The sequence below is a fragment of the Chrysochloris asiatica genome, unplaced genomic scaffold (genome assembly GCF_000296735.1).
Source record: "Chrysochloris asiatica unplaced genomic scaffold, ChrAsi1.0 scaffold00130, whole genome shotgun sequence".
Lineage (NCBI taxonomy): Eukaryota > Metazoa > Chordata > Mammalia > Afrosoricida > Chrysochloridae > Chrysochloris > Chrysochloris asiatica.
This window is the reverse complement of record NW_006408648.1, coordinates 4336789-4349484: the sequence shown is the minus strand read 5'-3', so window position 1 is coordinate 4349484 and position 12696 is coordinate 4336789. Positions and strand designations below refer to the sequence as shown.

The following is a 12696-nucleotide window of genomic DNA, read 5'->3' as shown; positions in this document are numbered from 1 at the left end:
CTTTCAGATCATTCAAAATCATTTTAGAATTCTGTGTTCAGAACCTAATATATTACTCACACGTTATTCATGGCAGGTGTGGTCCGAATAGCTTTGAATACAATGAGACTAATACTGCCTTTGATCTTTCATTAATCCAGAACATGAGCACATGGGCTATTTTGGCAACTACCACACTGTTGTACTTACAGTCAAATAAAAACTTTAAAACTCTTATGGAAGTTCTAGATCTTACCTTCTTCTAAGACAAACAACTGATGAAGAAGAGGAATATAGACCTCAGTGTGAAATTTCAACTTAGTCTTCTCAAATATGGCTGAGAAAAAATAGCTCCATCACTACCCTACAGTGGGTATGTATTGAGATGGGAAGAAAGAGAAGCTAGAGCAAAGGACAAAGGGTCACACTTTGATGAGAAGATTCTGAGATATCAACCACTGCTCCCTCACTTCTTGCAAAGATTTGGCTGTGGTATTAAATGGTACGCCAAAGAAATTTCTATACTTCTAGGCTCACTGTAGGTCCTCAAGTAGCAGATATTGGTGGAAGAAGCATTTAAAGCCCTCATTATAACCACAGAAGGCATCCCCGTGCGATGCTGTAGGATAAACACTAGACCACAAGGTCGGTTTGAACCACAAGGTCAGTGGTTAAAACTCACCAGCCACCCCTTGGAAACCTTATACAGGATCACTATGAGTTGGAACTGACTCAATGGCACTTAACAACAAAAACAACATACCACAGAAAGAGCATTCATTCAATAGACATTTACTGAGAGTCTGTTATAATAGACACTGGGCTGGGCCAACCAGATGGCACAACAGTTTGCACTTGACTGCTAACCTAAAGGTTGGTGGTTCAAAACCACCCACTGGTACTATGAAAGAACCATCTGGTGATCTGCATCTGTTAAGATTGTTGTTGTTGTTGTTAAGTGCCGTCGTGTTGGTTCTGAACCATAGCGACCCTGTAGAGGGTTTCCAAGGAACAGCTGGTGAGCTTGAACTACCAACCTAGCAGTTCAAACCAACTTTGCAGTCTAGCGCATTAACCCACAGCGCCACACCAGGACTCCTCTGTTAAGATTACAGCCAAGAAAACCCTGTGCAACTGTTTCACTTTGTAACACATGGGGTCTGTATCAGTCGGAATCAACTCCACACCATCCTTATATGCCTTGTTCTCTGGGAAATTTACTCTTACAGGATTTCTTAATATTTTCACTTACATGTTTAACATCAAGGCCCATTGATTACACAAACTAGAGGCCTGGGGAGAGACTCCACAGTGCAAAGTTCAGCAGTAGCAATAGAAAAATGTCTCTCGAAATACTAACTAATCTAGACTTTTGGAAACGAGGGCTTGCTACAAACCTGCTAAGTGTAAGACTCCTGTATACTAATGGAGAAAAGAAAAAAATAATGTCCTAAATGCTTTATCATCTAGCTAAGTTGCAAATGAAAAGCTAAACATGAAGATATTTCAATAAACAATGAGGCAGAAACATGAAAGAGTTGGGTAAGCATTTGACACCCCCTAAGTGAATGAAATGGACATCAGTTGTTGGGGATTTCAGGGGAATGGGTGTGGCCGGGCAGGGAAGCCCTTGTAATGAGATGAGATGTAAGGGGAATCTTGAAGGACAGTTCTATTTTAGGTAAACAAAAAATAACAAGTGGGGATGGAATGAACAAAAACCAGCCAAATCTGGCTAGGGCATGGTGAGGAAGGAAATCTATTTCGTTGAAGCAGAGTTCACCAACGAGAATAAGTGGATGCTGGAAAATAAGCTACAAAACCTTAGAACATGGGGTAAATTTGTACTTCATCTATAGGCTAGTGATGTACTGGTGTGGCACTGTAGGATAAAGTACTGGACCATAAAATTGGTATGAATTGCAAGGTTGTGGTTCAAACCCACCAGCTGCTCCTCAGAAACCCTATACAGGCTCGCTATGAGTCGGAACTGACTTGACAGCACTTAATAACAACAAGTGATGTCCACACTTTGATTACATGCCTCTATCAGTGAATACAATTTTGGTCAGTCACCCCCAAAACATGGAGGGTCTGTATGAACTATGTCCATGTTGTTATTAAGGGCCGTTGACCTTGTGGTTCAAAACGACTTTGCAGTCCAGTGCATTAACACATAGCACCACACCAGGACTTCACTCTGCCCATAATGAAATAAAAAAGACCCAGACAATTCAAACAAAGAGATTCTAATATTTCCTTCTTCTACCCCAGTAAACTGTTCCGTGCACCTGCAGGCACCCCACATGCTGGAAACTGTTGCTCATATGCACTAGAGAGGCAGTAAGCTTCTCCACCCAGGGGTGAGGCAAGAGAAGCCGTGCTTGTGGGGCACTGATCAGAAGAGTGAGGTGTGGGAGGCAGACCGAGTAGGAAGGCCAAGTAACAGCTACCACAGCAGGTAATAGAAGGCCAGGCACCAGGCACAGGTGGAGAAACAGAAAATACACAAGGATGATTTTAAGGGGAAAAAAATGTCAAGTTAGTATTTAGAGAAGGATGAGGGTGTACGGGTTAGTGTGTAGAGGAAGCACAGGTGAAGAGGGATCAGAAAGAGCATCTTTTGAGACCCGGGCATTCGGCCCCACCAGTTGGACCAGGAGAGATGGCAGGAAAATGGACAGTCAGCATGGGTCTCACAGCGATGACTAACAACCCCAGCTAAAAAAATTCTTATATTAGAAAGGGGAACTTAGAAGGAAACGAAGAATACGGTATGTGTTAATTTGTACTTGTCCACTGTAAGCTGGGCTATCTGAATAGGTAGGCACTGTAATCAAATGATTATCAGGGAAGCTTTCCATACAGACTGTGAATCATTTTCCTCTAATTCCTGGGCCAACTGGAAAAGGCTTTAAATGATGCTGGTTAAAATAATGGACTGCCCAAGAGAAGTCTGGGCACAGACATTATCCTAATGAGAACTGCAGGAAAAACCCAGTGGAGTGACATGCATGAGCGTTAAGGATAAAATGCTTCAAACTGTCATCCTATAGTGATACACTTGGGAGCACAGTGGCGCTCTCTACAGGATAAGCACTGGAGTGTGAACCTCAAGGTCGCAGGTTTGAGCACACCAGCTGCTTTGCAGTAGAAAGACGAGGCTTTCTGTTCTAACAAACATTTAAAGCTTTGAAAACCCTAAGTAGGATCTCTTTGAATCAGAACTGACTGGATGGCACAACAATACATTTAACTGTAAAAACATGAACAAAGAGGAAGAGCTGTATCCAAGTAAGCTATTAAAAAGGAGCTCTGTCACCAACATTACCCAGAAATCCCAGGCTAGCTCTTGTTTCAAAGTTCTTTCTCTAATGGTCTAGACCAGTTTTCCATTTCCCCCTGGGGGTGAGGATAGGTACCAGCTCCCTGGATTTCTTGTGGTGAAGTAGCTGTACATTTATGTCCATTCTTCATTATAATCAGCAGTTCAGTTTTGCATGACTTTGCAAAAAACAGAAAGCTATCTGAGGTCTCTGAATAAAATCACCTGGTATGTTTTCAAGGACCCAGTCTCTGTTCTGTGTGGCAGCAGATCACTGCATTAGCTTCAGGGCTGACCTGATAGATACACATCAGTAACTATTTAAATGCCACTTCTCTGTAGGCCAGGGGCCAAGGCTTACAGTGAGTGCTATTTTGTCTTGGATATTTTTCACCTTTATCCAATACTATGATCTCAAAAGTGTCTATGAATTCTCCCTGCCCGCTCCCCGACAAAACCAAAGGAGACTCTAGGACACAGCTGTTTAGACACCATCACTAGCTGGACAGAGTCCTACAGCAGGGACAAAGCACAGGTGCAAAGGAGAACAGGACAGATAGATGTCAGACCCTGGGACCTGTAAGGAAGTGAGACACACACACAACTACTGCCAGGACCCCCACTTACCAGCTTGCTTTTGACCAACTTTTCTATGGCACTGACAAGGTCTGCAGGAGTAGGGGCTTCGGTGGAGGCCTGCCGGGCTGCTAGCAAAGAGGAAGACTGCAAGACAGCAGGTAGCAAAGGAAAAGCAGATTAGCAAGGAATGAGAAACAGTAATTAGGAAGCAAAACAGGAAGTCCAAAGCTTAAGGTGGGTGAGGGGAGCAAAGCTGTATGTTTAGAGGGAAGAGGTGAAAGAGGGAGACGGGGGCAGTATGGGTGTGCAGCAGGCCTGCCTGACCCCTGTCCAGTATCCTGGCCAGCAGCAAAGCATGGGTGAGACAGGATCTGCTTAGCTTCCAAAGAGCTGAGGGGAGAAGTTGCTGAGTTCCCTGGAGGCCAGTAGTAGGTCAGGGCTAATGACTGCCCTGAGGACAGATGGGACTTTGATCACTACAGGACAGTCCACTGCTGCACTAGGGACTGAAATACATCAATAAACTTGGTCTCCAGTATGTCCAAGGAGGAGAAGGCATCCTGGATTTACTGTTAGAGATCTTCATCATAGACTTGCACTGTGTGTCCGGCAAAAATGCTAACTGGACAACACTTACAGACTACCACGCTCCACATCCCCCACTCACATAAACACAAACACACACACATCTTTACACACACATGCATGCACACACCTGCTCACCCCTCCATGAAATACATGTGATTCTGGTACACCTAATCTGGCCAGTCAAATCCACCATGAAAGCCTCCACCCCCAGTTGGAACATCAGGAAATCGTAAAGCGTATTAGCGGGGCTGCACATCTCTCTCTGGAGTGGCCAGACACTATCCTGCTCAGAATGAGAGGAAGCGCAAGTGAAGGGCCTGGCTCTGCTCCCTCTCCCCTTGTACAGAAATAAGGACTTGTCCACATGGCTTTCAATGGTTTAGAAACTCTTGACTCTGGTAGGACTGTGCTAGTTTTTGCTTTGTTTTTGTCTTCTTTCTACTTCAGAAACAAAATTGGGAGAGAATGGCTAACCACTGCATGCATGCATGCATGCATGCATGGGCTTTTACCCTGACACCTCAGAGCTGGGACAATAGTAGTCCAGGAATCAGGATGCAGAAGGATAGTGGGAGCAGAGAGGCAAATGTCCTGACCTTACTTTGCCTTCAAATTTGTCCCTTAGGGTGTTACGGGGAGGAGTTTCAACAAAGAAGCTTCTTGTTGTCTAATCTAACAGTTACTTAAGTTTTTTCTTCTGAGGTAAAAAAAAACAATCAACTAAACACAATTAAGATAGATAGATCTATTCTTTTTCCTTTTATGGGCAACGAGCTTAAGTCTGTTTGGACACACAAGTTATATTTTTGATAGAATACTAAGTGCAGAAGTCAAAAGAACAAATGTTATACAAAATGGTCAGTAGCGGCCTTATACAGAATAACAAAAAACTGCAGAAATCTAAGATGTTACCAAATGGGTTGGTTAAGCAATCATCCACCAAATAAATGCAACAGTCTCCAACAATAATTACAAAGGTAAAATGAGTAAGACTTTGGGAAATGATACTAAATAAAACATGTGCATATTGTAATTGTGGAAATAAAACCCACATGTGTATGAACAAAGACTAGAAGGACACAATAGAGAATCCAATATGACATTCTGAGGTTCATTCCACTCCCAAAGACTCCAGAATGACCATTGTATGGAACTCGAACAAGCATGAACTGAGTAGGGTTAATGTATCCACAGAGGGACCGTTGCCATCTGTCCTAGTCCTGGCTAAGAAAAGTCCACACAAAGATCTGAGGATTAAGTCTATATTCTCAGTTAAAAATTATCCAGAAACAACGCAACATCCTTTTCCCCATAACAAGTTGTGTTTGAGGGCACTACAGGAGAAGGGTTCATGACCCTTACTTAGCTTATGCAAGCGGGCACCTCCATGTACAGGGCTGTGTGGGATGGCAGATAATATCACATGAGTCCCTGTTTACAGACCAGTTTACAAGGGGAAGCTTCTGGGAATGCAGGCGTTCTGCTTCTGGTTCCCAACTCAGGGTGAAGCAGAGGCATTCCTACATCTGGTAACCCAGGGAAGGCATGATGCCAAGCTTCCTATGCCTTTTCTTCCCAACAGCCCAGGGTCAGAGAGCTGGCCCCGGAGACCAGGATCATCAACACTACCTTAGGAGGGGTCTCACCCATGAGCATTTCATGCCTGAGTTAAACAGGAGGGGTGCAGGAACCACATCTTAGTCGTTGTCCTTCCCTACACTCTGTCCCTCTAGCTCAGCACAGAAAAGGATCTCAACTCACATTTATAAGAGTTTTTGGATTTTAATGACCCAAATGTGAAGAGAATTCAAACAGGAACTAGAATGTCATCAGAAACTTTAGAAGCATCTTTACAAAGTACTTTGTGACTTATATCCTAGGAAGCTTTCTTCCCCACCATCCAGAGGAGGCGGCCCTACAGTTAGGTATACAGAATACAAGGAGATGTTAGGGGGATAGCCAAGCAAGCAACTACTTCCATCATCGCAAGAGACTGACTCTCTAAAAAGCAAACGGAAAGTATAACAAAACAACACTTCCACGTGACTAGCAACACTAAAAGGAGGCAAGAAAAACACAGTGAAGTGAAAGCATGACTTGTAAGGAAAATAAATGATGGAGAACACAGATTAAACTAGCTCCGAACCTCATGTCAGTACCTGGAAGGACATTCAACTTGAGTCTTGAGATGACAGCCTTGCACTTAGAGACATGAAGCACATCGACATTTCAGACACCAGTGAGCCTCTGACATGTGGACAAGTCAGAGGATTTTATAAAGCAAAGAAGTTGGGCTACTTGAGGTATTAGGTTTGCCCACTTTTGACAGCACCCCCACCCCCACCCACTTAGCAATATTTCTAGTCCATCTCTCCTCAAGGCATTTCTCCCTCATGATATGAATGTAGAACTATAACAGCCCTGGGCTTGAAAGGAAGTCACCACGGTTTAGATTTTAGGGTTGAGGGTAGGGAGAATAATTGACTAAAATGTAGGTGGTACGGGAAAGTATGACAAAATGATGACAACCTGGGACTACCTCATACTCCTTTTTCTAGATATCATGATAAATAGAGAAAATACTGAGTCAACACCAAGCAGCTGTCAAGAAATCAAATGATGTATGACATTGGAAAGTCTGTTGCAAAAGTGTTAGAAAACAAAGATGTTCATTTATACGTGACCCAAGCCACAGTATTTTCTATCGCTTCATACGCATGCAAAAGCTGGACAATGAATAAGAAAGAATTGATGCTTCTGAATTATGGTGTTGGTGAAAAATATTGACTATAACATGGATTTCCAGAAGAACAAACAAATCTGTCTTGGACAATACAGCCAGAATGTTCCATAGAAGGGAGGATGGTGAGACTTCATTTCATATACTTCTGACATATTACTAGAAGGCACTAATCCTTGGAGAAAGACATCACGCCTAGTAGAATGGCAAAGCAAAGTAGAGGAAGAGTCTCAATGAGCTGGATTGACACAGTGGCTTCAACAATGGGCTCAAACATGGCAACAATTGTGAGGATGGCACAGGATCTGGCAGTGTTTGGTCTGCTATACATATGGCTGCTGAGATAGAACCAACTCGACAGCATCTAACAGCAGCAACAACCATTCCTTTGGGGATCAGCTGCTTCCAAAGGCAGAGACATTATCCTTCATCAATAGGACAAGGTCTCAAGCAGATTCCCACTTTGATAATTTTACATATACCCCTATCCTGCCCTAAATTGGGTTAAAACCTCAAGCTTGATAAGAGGGGACACCATGTTCACTACCAAATACAGACAGAATCTCTATCACCATAGACTCACATGGAGTAAAAGAGATAACCAGGGAGAGAGAATGGTATCACCCCACCACAGACACACAAAGAAATCATAGGTGTTAAATGTTCTTTCAAGTGAGAAAGTACAGAAATCCCACCATCTCATCCTGTGTAGGGTCATTGTCAAAGATCTTCATAGGAGGAGGGAGGGGTGTGTGTGACTCTTCATCTGCTTCATCTTCACCCCATCCTTTCTTGCTCTTCTAGAACAAAAGACTGGCATTAGTTACTGTTTCATATAGTTAAAGACATCAATGGTAGACTACTTGAAAATTAATTTTAGGGACAAAGAAACTGAAGTGGAAAGATGCAGGTGTGCTGAGAGAGGAGGATAAATAAATATGATCCCCTCTTTCAACCCACCCTATACATTTTCAATTCAGTTTCTTTGTTTATTAAATGCATACACAGGATAAAACACACACACACACGAAAAAACATTTATCTTACCATTTAGCCAGGTAAAGAGAAAGAGTAGCCAAAGAGAACCTAACTCTAAGTTGTTGCTTTTTTAAAAAGTTTTTTAAGGGTACCATCTCCAGAGGGAAAAATGGCAGCCAGCCTAAAATTACAACAACATGGAGTCTATTTACACATCAGGAAGAATTTCTTTACCACATCAATGATTACTGTAGGTTAGTCTGCCACACAAAATAGTATCTTATTCCCTCCAGCTAGAGCCAATCCACTACATTTTGTCATAGAACCTTTGCTTTGGAAGGGATTTCTGAGGTCATGCGATTTAAATTCTCAAGTAACACAGGGATCTCTCTGACTGGGATGAGGTCCCACAGTCTCCCAAATCCTTCCAGTATGGGTGTCCAGTAGTTTACCATTTCATCATTAAATGATTCCACCACTAAAGCTCCTTTTTGAGCAGAAATTGTGTTTACTGTAATCTCATCTTTGAATCATACTTCTACCCTTTGTAGTGACTAGAATTGTCTCCTTGCTTTTATATATGGCACAAGGTATTTGAAAATAGTTATATGTTCCAGAGCAATCTATTTTCTAAGTGAAATGTTGTCTGTTCTTTTATTCTTATTCTAAACATGTCTAGCAGGGTATGATATAGTCCTTAGTGGAGGCCAGTGCAAAGTGACCATACCCTCAGGTCTGAGGATCATACCCCCAAATATGGCAAAAATGTTTTCAGTTTGCTGAATATTCTTGGTACTCATCCGTCTTTGAATTGGTCTTGACTCTAACTGACCAAGTTGGAGAATAAGAAAAACCCAAATTAGTTAGGCTCAAGAAAATTCTTTGAGATTAGAAACTGACTAGTTTTCAAAACCCATGAAAAGGCTCTTCATGGGAGCCCCCTTCCTGGTGGAAGACTCAGTGTCCCAGTATAAGTACCTCATCTGCACTGTCTCCTTGAGGTGTTGTCTCATCCCCAGGCTTGGGAGATCCCAGGTCAAAGCTCTTCCGGCCATCTCGTACTTTCTTCTGCTTTTTGATATTCCCATCTGCTTTCCCACTGTTGAGCCGACGCACAGGGCTCGTCAGCCACTTCTTAAGCGTGTTGGTGGAACGCTTGGGACCAGGGGAACTGTGGATGGAGTTTAAGGACGACTGAGCCTGCAGGTTGGCCACTGATTCAGACTTGCCTCCATTTTCACTTGAGGAGTGAGAGTACGCATCTGAGGAAAAAGAACAGATAGAGCCATGTCAGGGGCATGAAGACAGGTTGTCAACCTGAGAGCAGGACAGATCCATCCTCAGGAAGCAAGGACACAAAGTGGAATGTCAAGGCCACCTGCAGATCCCAGAATCCCTAGAACAGCGGGAATGGTCACCATTCACTCAAATTTGATGTTCTAGTCATGAAAATACACAGAAGACAAAGACTCCTTTCTTCATAGAATTTATATTATGGTGGGAAATACATACCATAGACTATAACAATAATAGAATAAGTAAAACAGAAAGGATGATAGATAAGGTAAGAAGTACTACATTGAAAAACAGCTGGGAAAGGGGACAGAGAATAGTGGCATTGGAGTTGAGACTACAAATTAAATAAGCTGGTCAGGGGAGATTCCATGAGGTGACCTGTGAGCAAAAACCTAGTCTTAATTTTCTAGTGCCGTTGAAACACAAATATCATAAGTATTTCTTTGAAGAATAAAAATTTAATTTCTCAGTTTAGAAGATAATTTTTATAGGCCACTGAGTTGATTCTGACTCATAGAGACCCGATACAACAGAGTAACACTGCCCCATAGGGTTTCCTAGGCTGAAATCTTCTTGAGGGGAGATCATTCGATCCTTTCTTCCATGGTGCTACTGGTGGATTTGAATCACCAATCTTCTGGTCAGCAACCAAGTGCTTTAACCATCATGCTAGCAGGGATCCTTAGAAGACTAAAAGTCTGAATTCTGGGTAGAGACTCTAGGGAAGGCTCTCTCTGTGTCCATGCTAGGAAGATCTTTGTCTCAGTTTCTCCAGCTTTGGCATTCCTAGGTTCCTTGGCATTCGCCATATGGCACGTTTCTTTCCTGTTTGTGTGTGTTTGTCTTTGTGTCTATATACACTGTAGAGTTCTGGTGTGGCTCTGTGGGTTCATGCACAGGACTGCAAGGTCTGTTTGAACTGCAAGGTCAGAAGTTCAAACTCAACAGCTACTCCTTAGAAACCCTATACAGGGTCACTGTGTGTTGAAACCAACTCAATGATTCTTGATAACAACAACATATCACTCAGAAGTCAATTCTATTATTATTCTCATTTATAGGAGAAGAAATGCAGATTTAAAGAAACTAGTCAACTACTTTAAGGACATTTAGCTCAGAGGGAAAGAAGATTTGAAGCTCAGGTAGCCAGACTTCCCAGGAGTACTGACAAGATCCTAGATACTGAGTCCTCAAGTTCTGTGCCAAGCCGGGTTTTCTGGTTTGCTCTGAATGTGGGGCTAGAGATGAGATTGGAGGAAGTCCAGGAAAGCCAGGCTGGGGTGAGGCAGGAGGTCTATAAAAGGTTGGTGGCTCATGAGCATGCAAGAAAAACAAATATGGTGCACTTCACTGGTTGTTGTTGTGGTGGTGTGTCGTTGACTCAGTTCTGATTCATAGTGACCCCATGTGGTACCAAGGCAAACTATTCCATAGGGTTTTCTTGGCTGGAATCCTTACAGAGCACATCACTAAGCCTTTCTCCTAAGGAGCCTAAATGTGTGTTCAAACTTCTAACTCTTTGGTTGCACAAACAGGGCTCCCAAATCCTTGGCCAGAGTAACCACTATATACTAAAGAGATTTGCATTAGCACCCACCCACATGGGCTTGATAGTTATTAAAAATAGCTTTAAGTTATTCAAAAGAAAGTCTTTTAAGTCCACTTCACATCTCTTTCTATTTCTTTTGGCTCTCGGTTCTGTCATTGCTGAGAAAGCTAGGGTTCCAAGACCTTCCACAAGTTACACAGCAACACAGAGGCTTTGACATGCAAATCAAGATCATTAAGAACTGCCAACCAATAAAAATGTCATGGAGTATCTTTTAGGACACGTATTCGTATTCTAAAAATATATAAGATAAAGGTTGTATTTTCATAGACTTCTATGCAGTTACACACACACACATACACAAATGGAAAAGAGAGAGCAAGAAAGTAAGCAAAAGAGAGCGAGACCAAGTAAAATAAAGATAAATTTACAAGGCAATATGTGATTAATTGCAAAGGGCTGGTATGGGCTCTAGATAAGTAAGTAGAGTTCAGAGGAAGGTCAGATCAATGTATGCAGGATTTGTCTGAAAAGATTTAATGGGAAAGATGTGTCTGAGTGGGAAGAAGGGAGAAGAAATTCCTAAAGGGGGAAACAGCAAGAACAAAAGCAGAAAGGCAGGAAAACTGAAACATAAATTAACACAACCCATAAGTAGAGTCTTTCAAATGGAAAGCAGATGAATGAAGGAGAAACTGAATAGAACTATAAGTGGGGACATTTCATAATAAAACAGATTGGGAGATGCTATTGGGAAATGACATGATATAAAAGGGTTTAGAAAAATTAATCTGTGAACTATATACAGTATGGACTCCTGGTGTGGTACCATAAACACTAGTTTGCAAACCACAGGCTGGTGGCTCAAACCTACCAGCTACTCCTCAAAAACCCTCTACAGTGTCGTTATGAGTTGGAATCGACTTGATGGGATTTAACGACAACAACATATACAGCCTGACCTGCAGAAGATGAGATTAGAACCCTAGAGGCTGTGGATCAAGGAGCATATTTCACAGCTAGAAGTGGTACATTTTAAAGTTTACATGACAACTTAAGGGTGAGTTTTCTCTGTGTATGCTTCCTTTTTGCATCACAAAAATGGTCCTGAGAGAATATCCGATTATTAGCTTTCCTCTCATACCCTCCCTAACAGTGTGCCACACCTAGTTTGCAAGCTACTATTTAAACCAAACACATGAATAAGAACTTAAATGATTACAGTTCCTGTGGTGCTGGAGGATCAGCATTGGAATGAGAACCACAAGGTCAGCAGTTTAAACCCACCAGCTGCTCCTCAGGAACCTTATACAGGGTCACTATGAGGTGGAACCAATTCACAGCACTTAACAACAAGACCTGGTGGCACAATGATTAAGTGCTCGCCTGTTAACTGAGAAGCTGATGGTTTGAATTCACTCAATGGCTCCGTGAGAGAACAACCTGGCAATTTACTTCTGTAAAGATAACCAAAAATCCTATGAGACAGTTCTACCCTACAGTGATAAAACATGGGGGCAGCTATGAGTAGAAATCAACTTGACAGCTCCTAACAACAGCAGTCTCAAATACCCAGTCATTTTTCCTTCCAATGACTTTGCCCTAGACTAGAAGTCCAATCTGATATCGGGAGCCCTTTGGCTTAGAGGTAGTCGATAGAGA

The 12696-nt window shown here is 42.3% G+C and overlaps 1 protein-coding gene across 1 annotated transcript in view; it reads right to left on the bottom strand.

The window, feature by feature from the left end:
- The window catches only part of KALRN (kalirin, RhoGEF kinase), a 154124-nt gene that overhangs the window by 83519 nt on the left and 57909 nt on the right, over nucleotides 1-12696 (bottom strand). Inside the window, exons 2-4 of the mRNA XM_006869371.1 lie at nucleotides 9168-9451; nucleotides 7907-8011; nucleotides 3932-4027 (exon numbers count right to left, since the gene is read on the bottom strand). Coding sequence (XP_006869433.1) covers nucleotides 3932-4027; nucleotides 7907-8011; nucleotides 9168-9451 — 485 coding nt within the window. The remainder of the gene's footprint in view (nucleotides 1-3931; nucleotides 4028-7906; nucleotides 8012-9167; nucleotides 9452-12696) is intronic.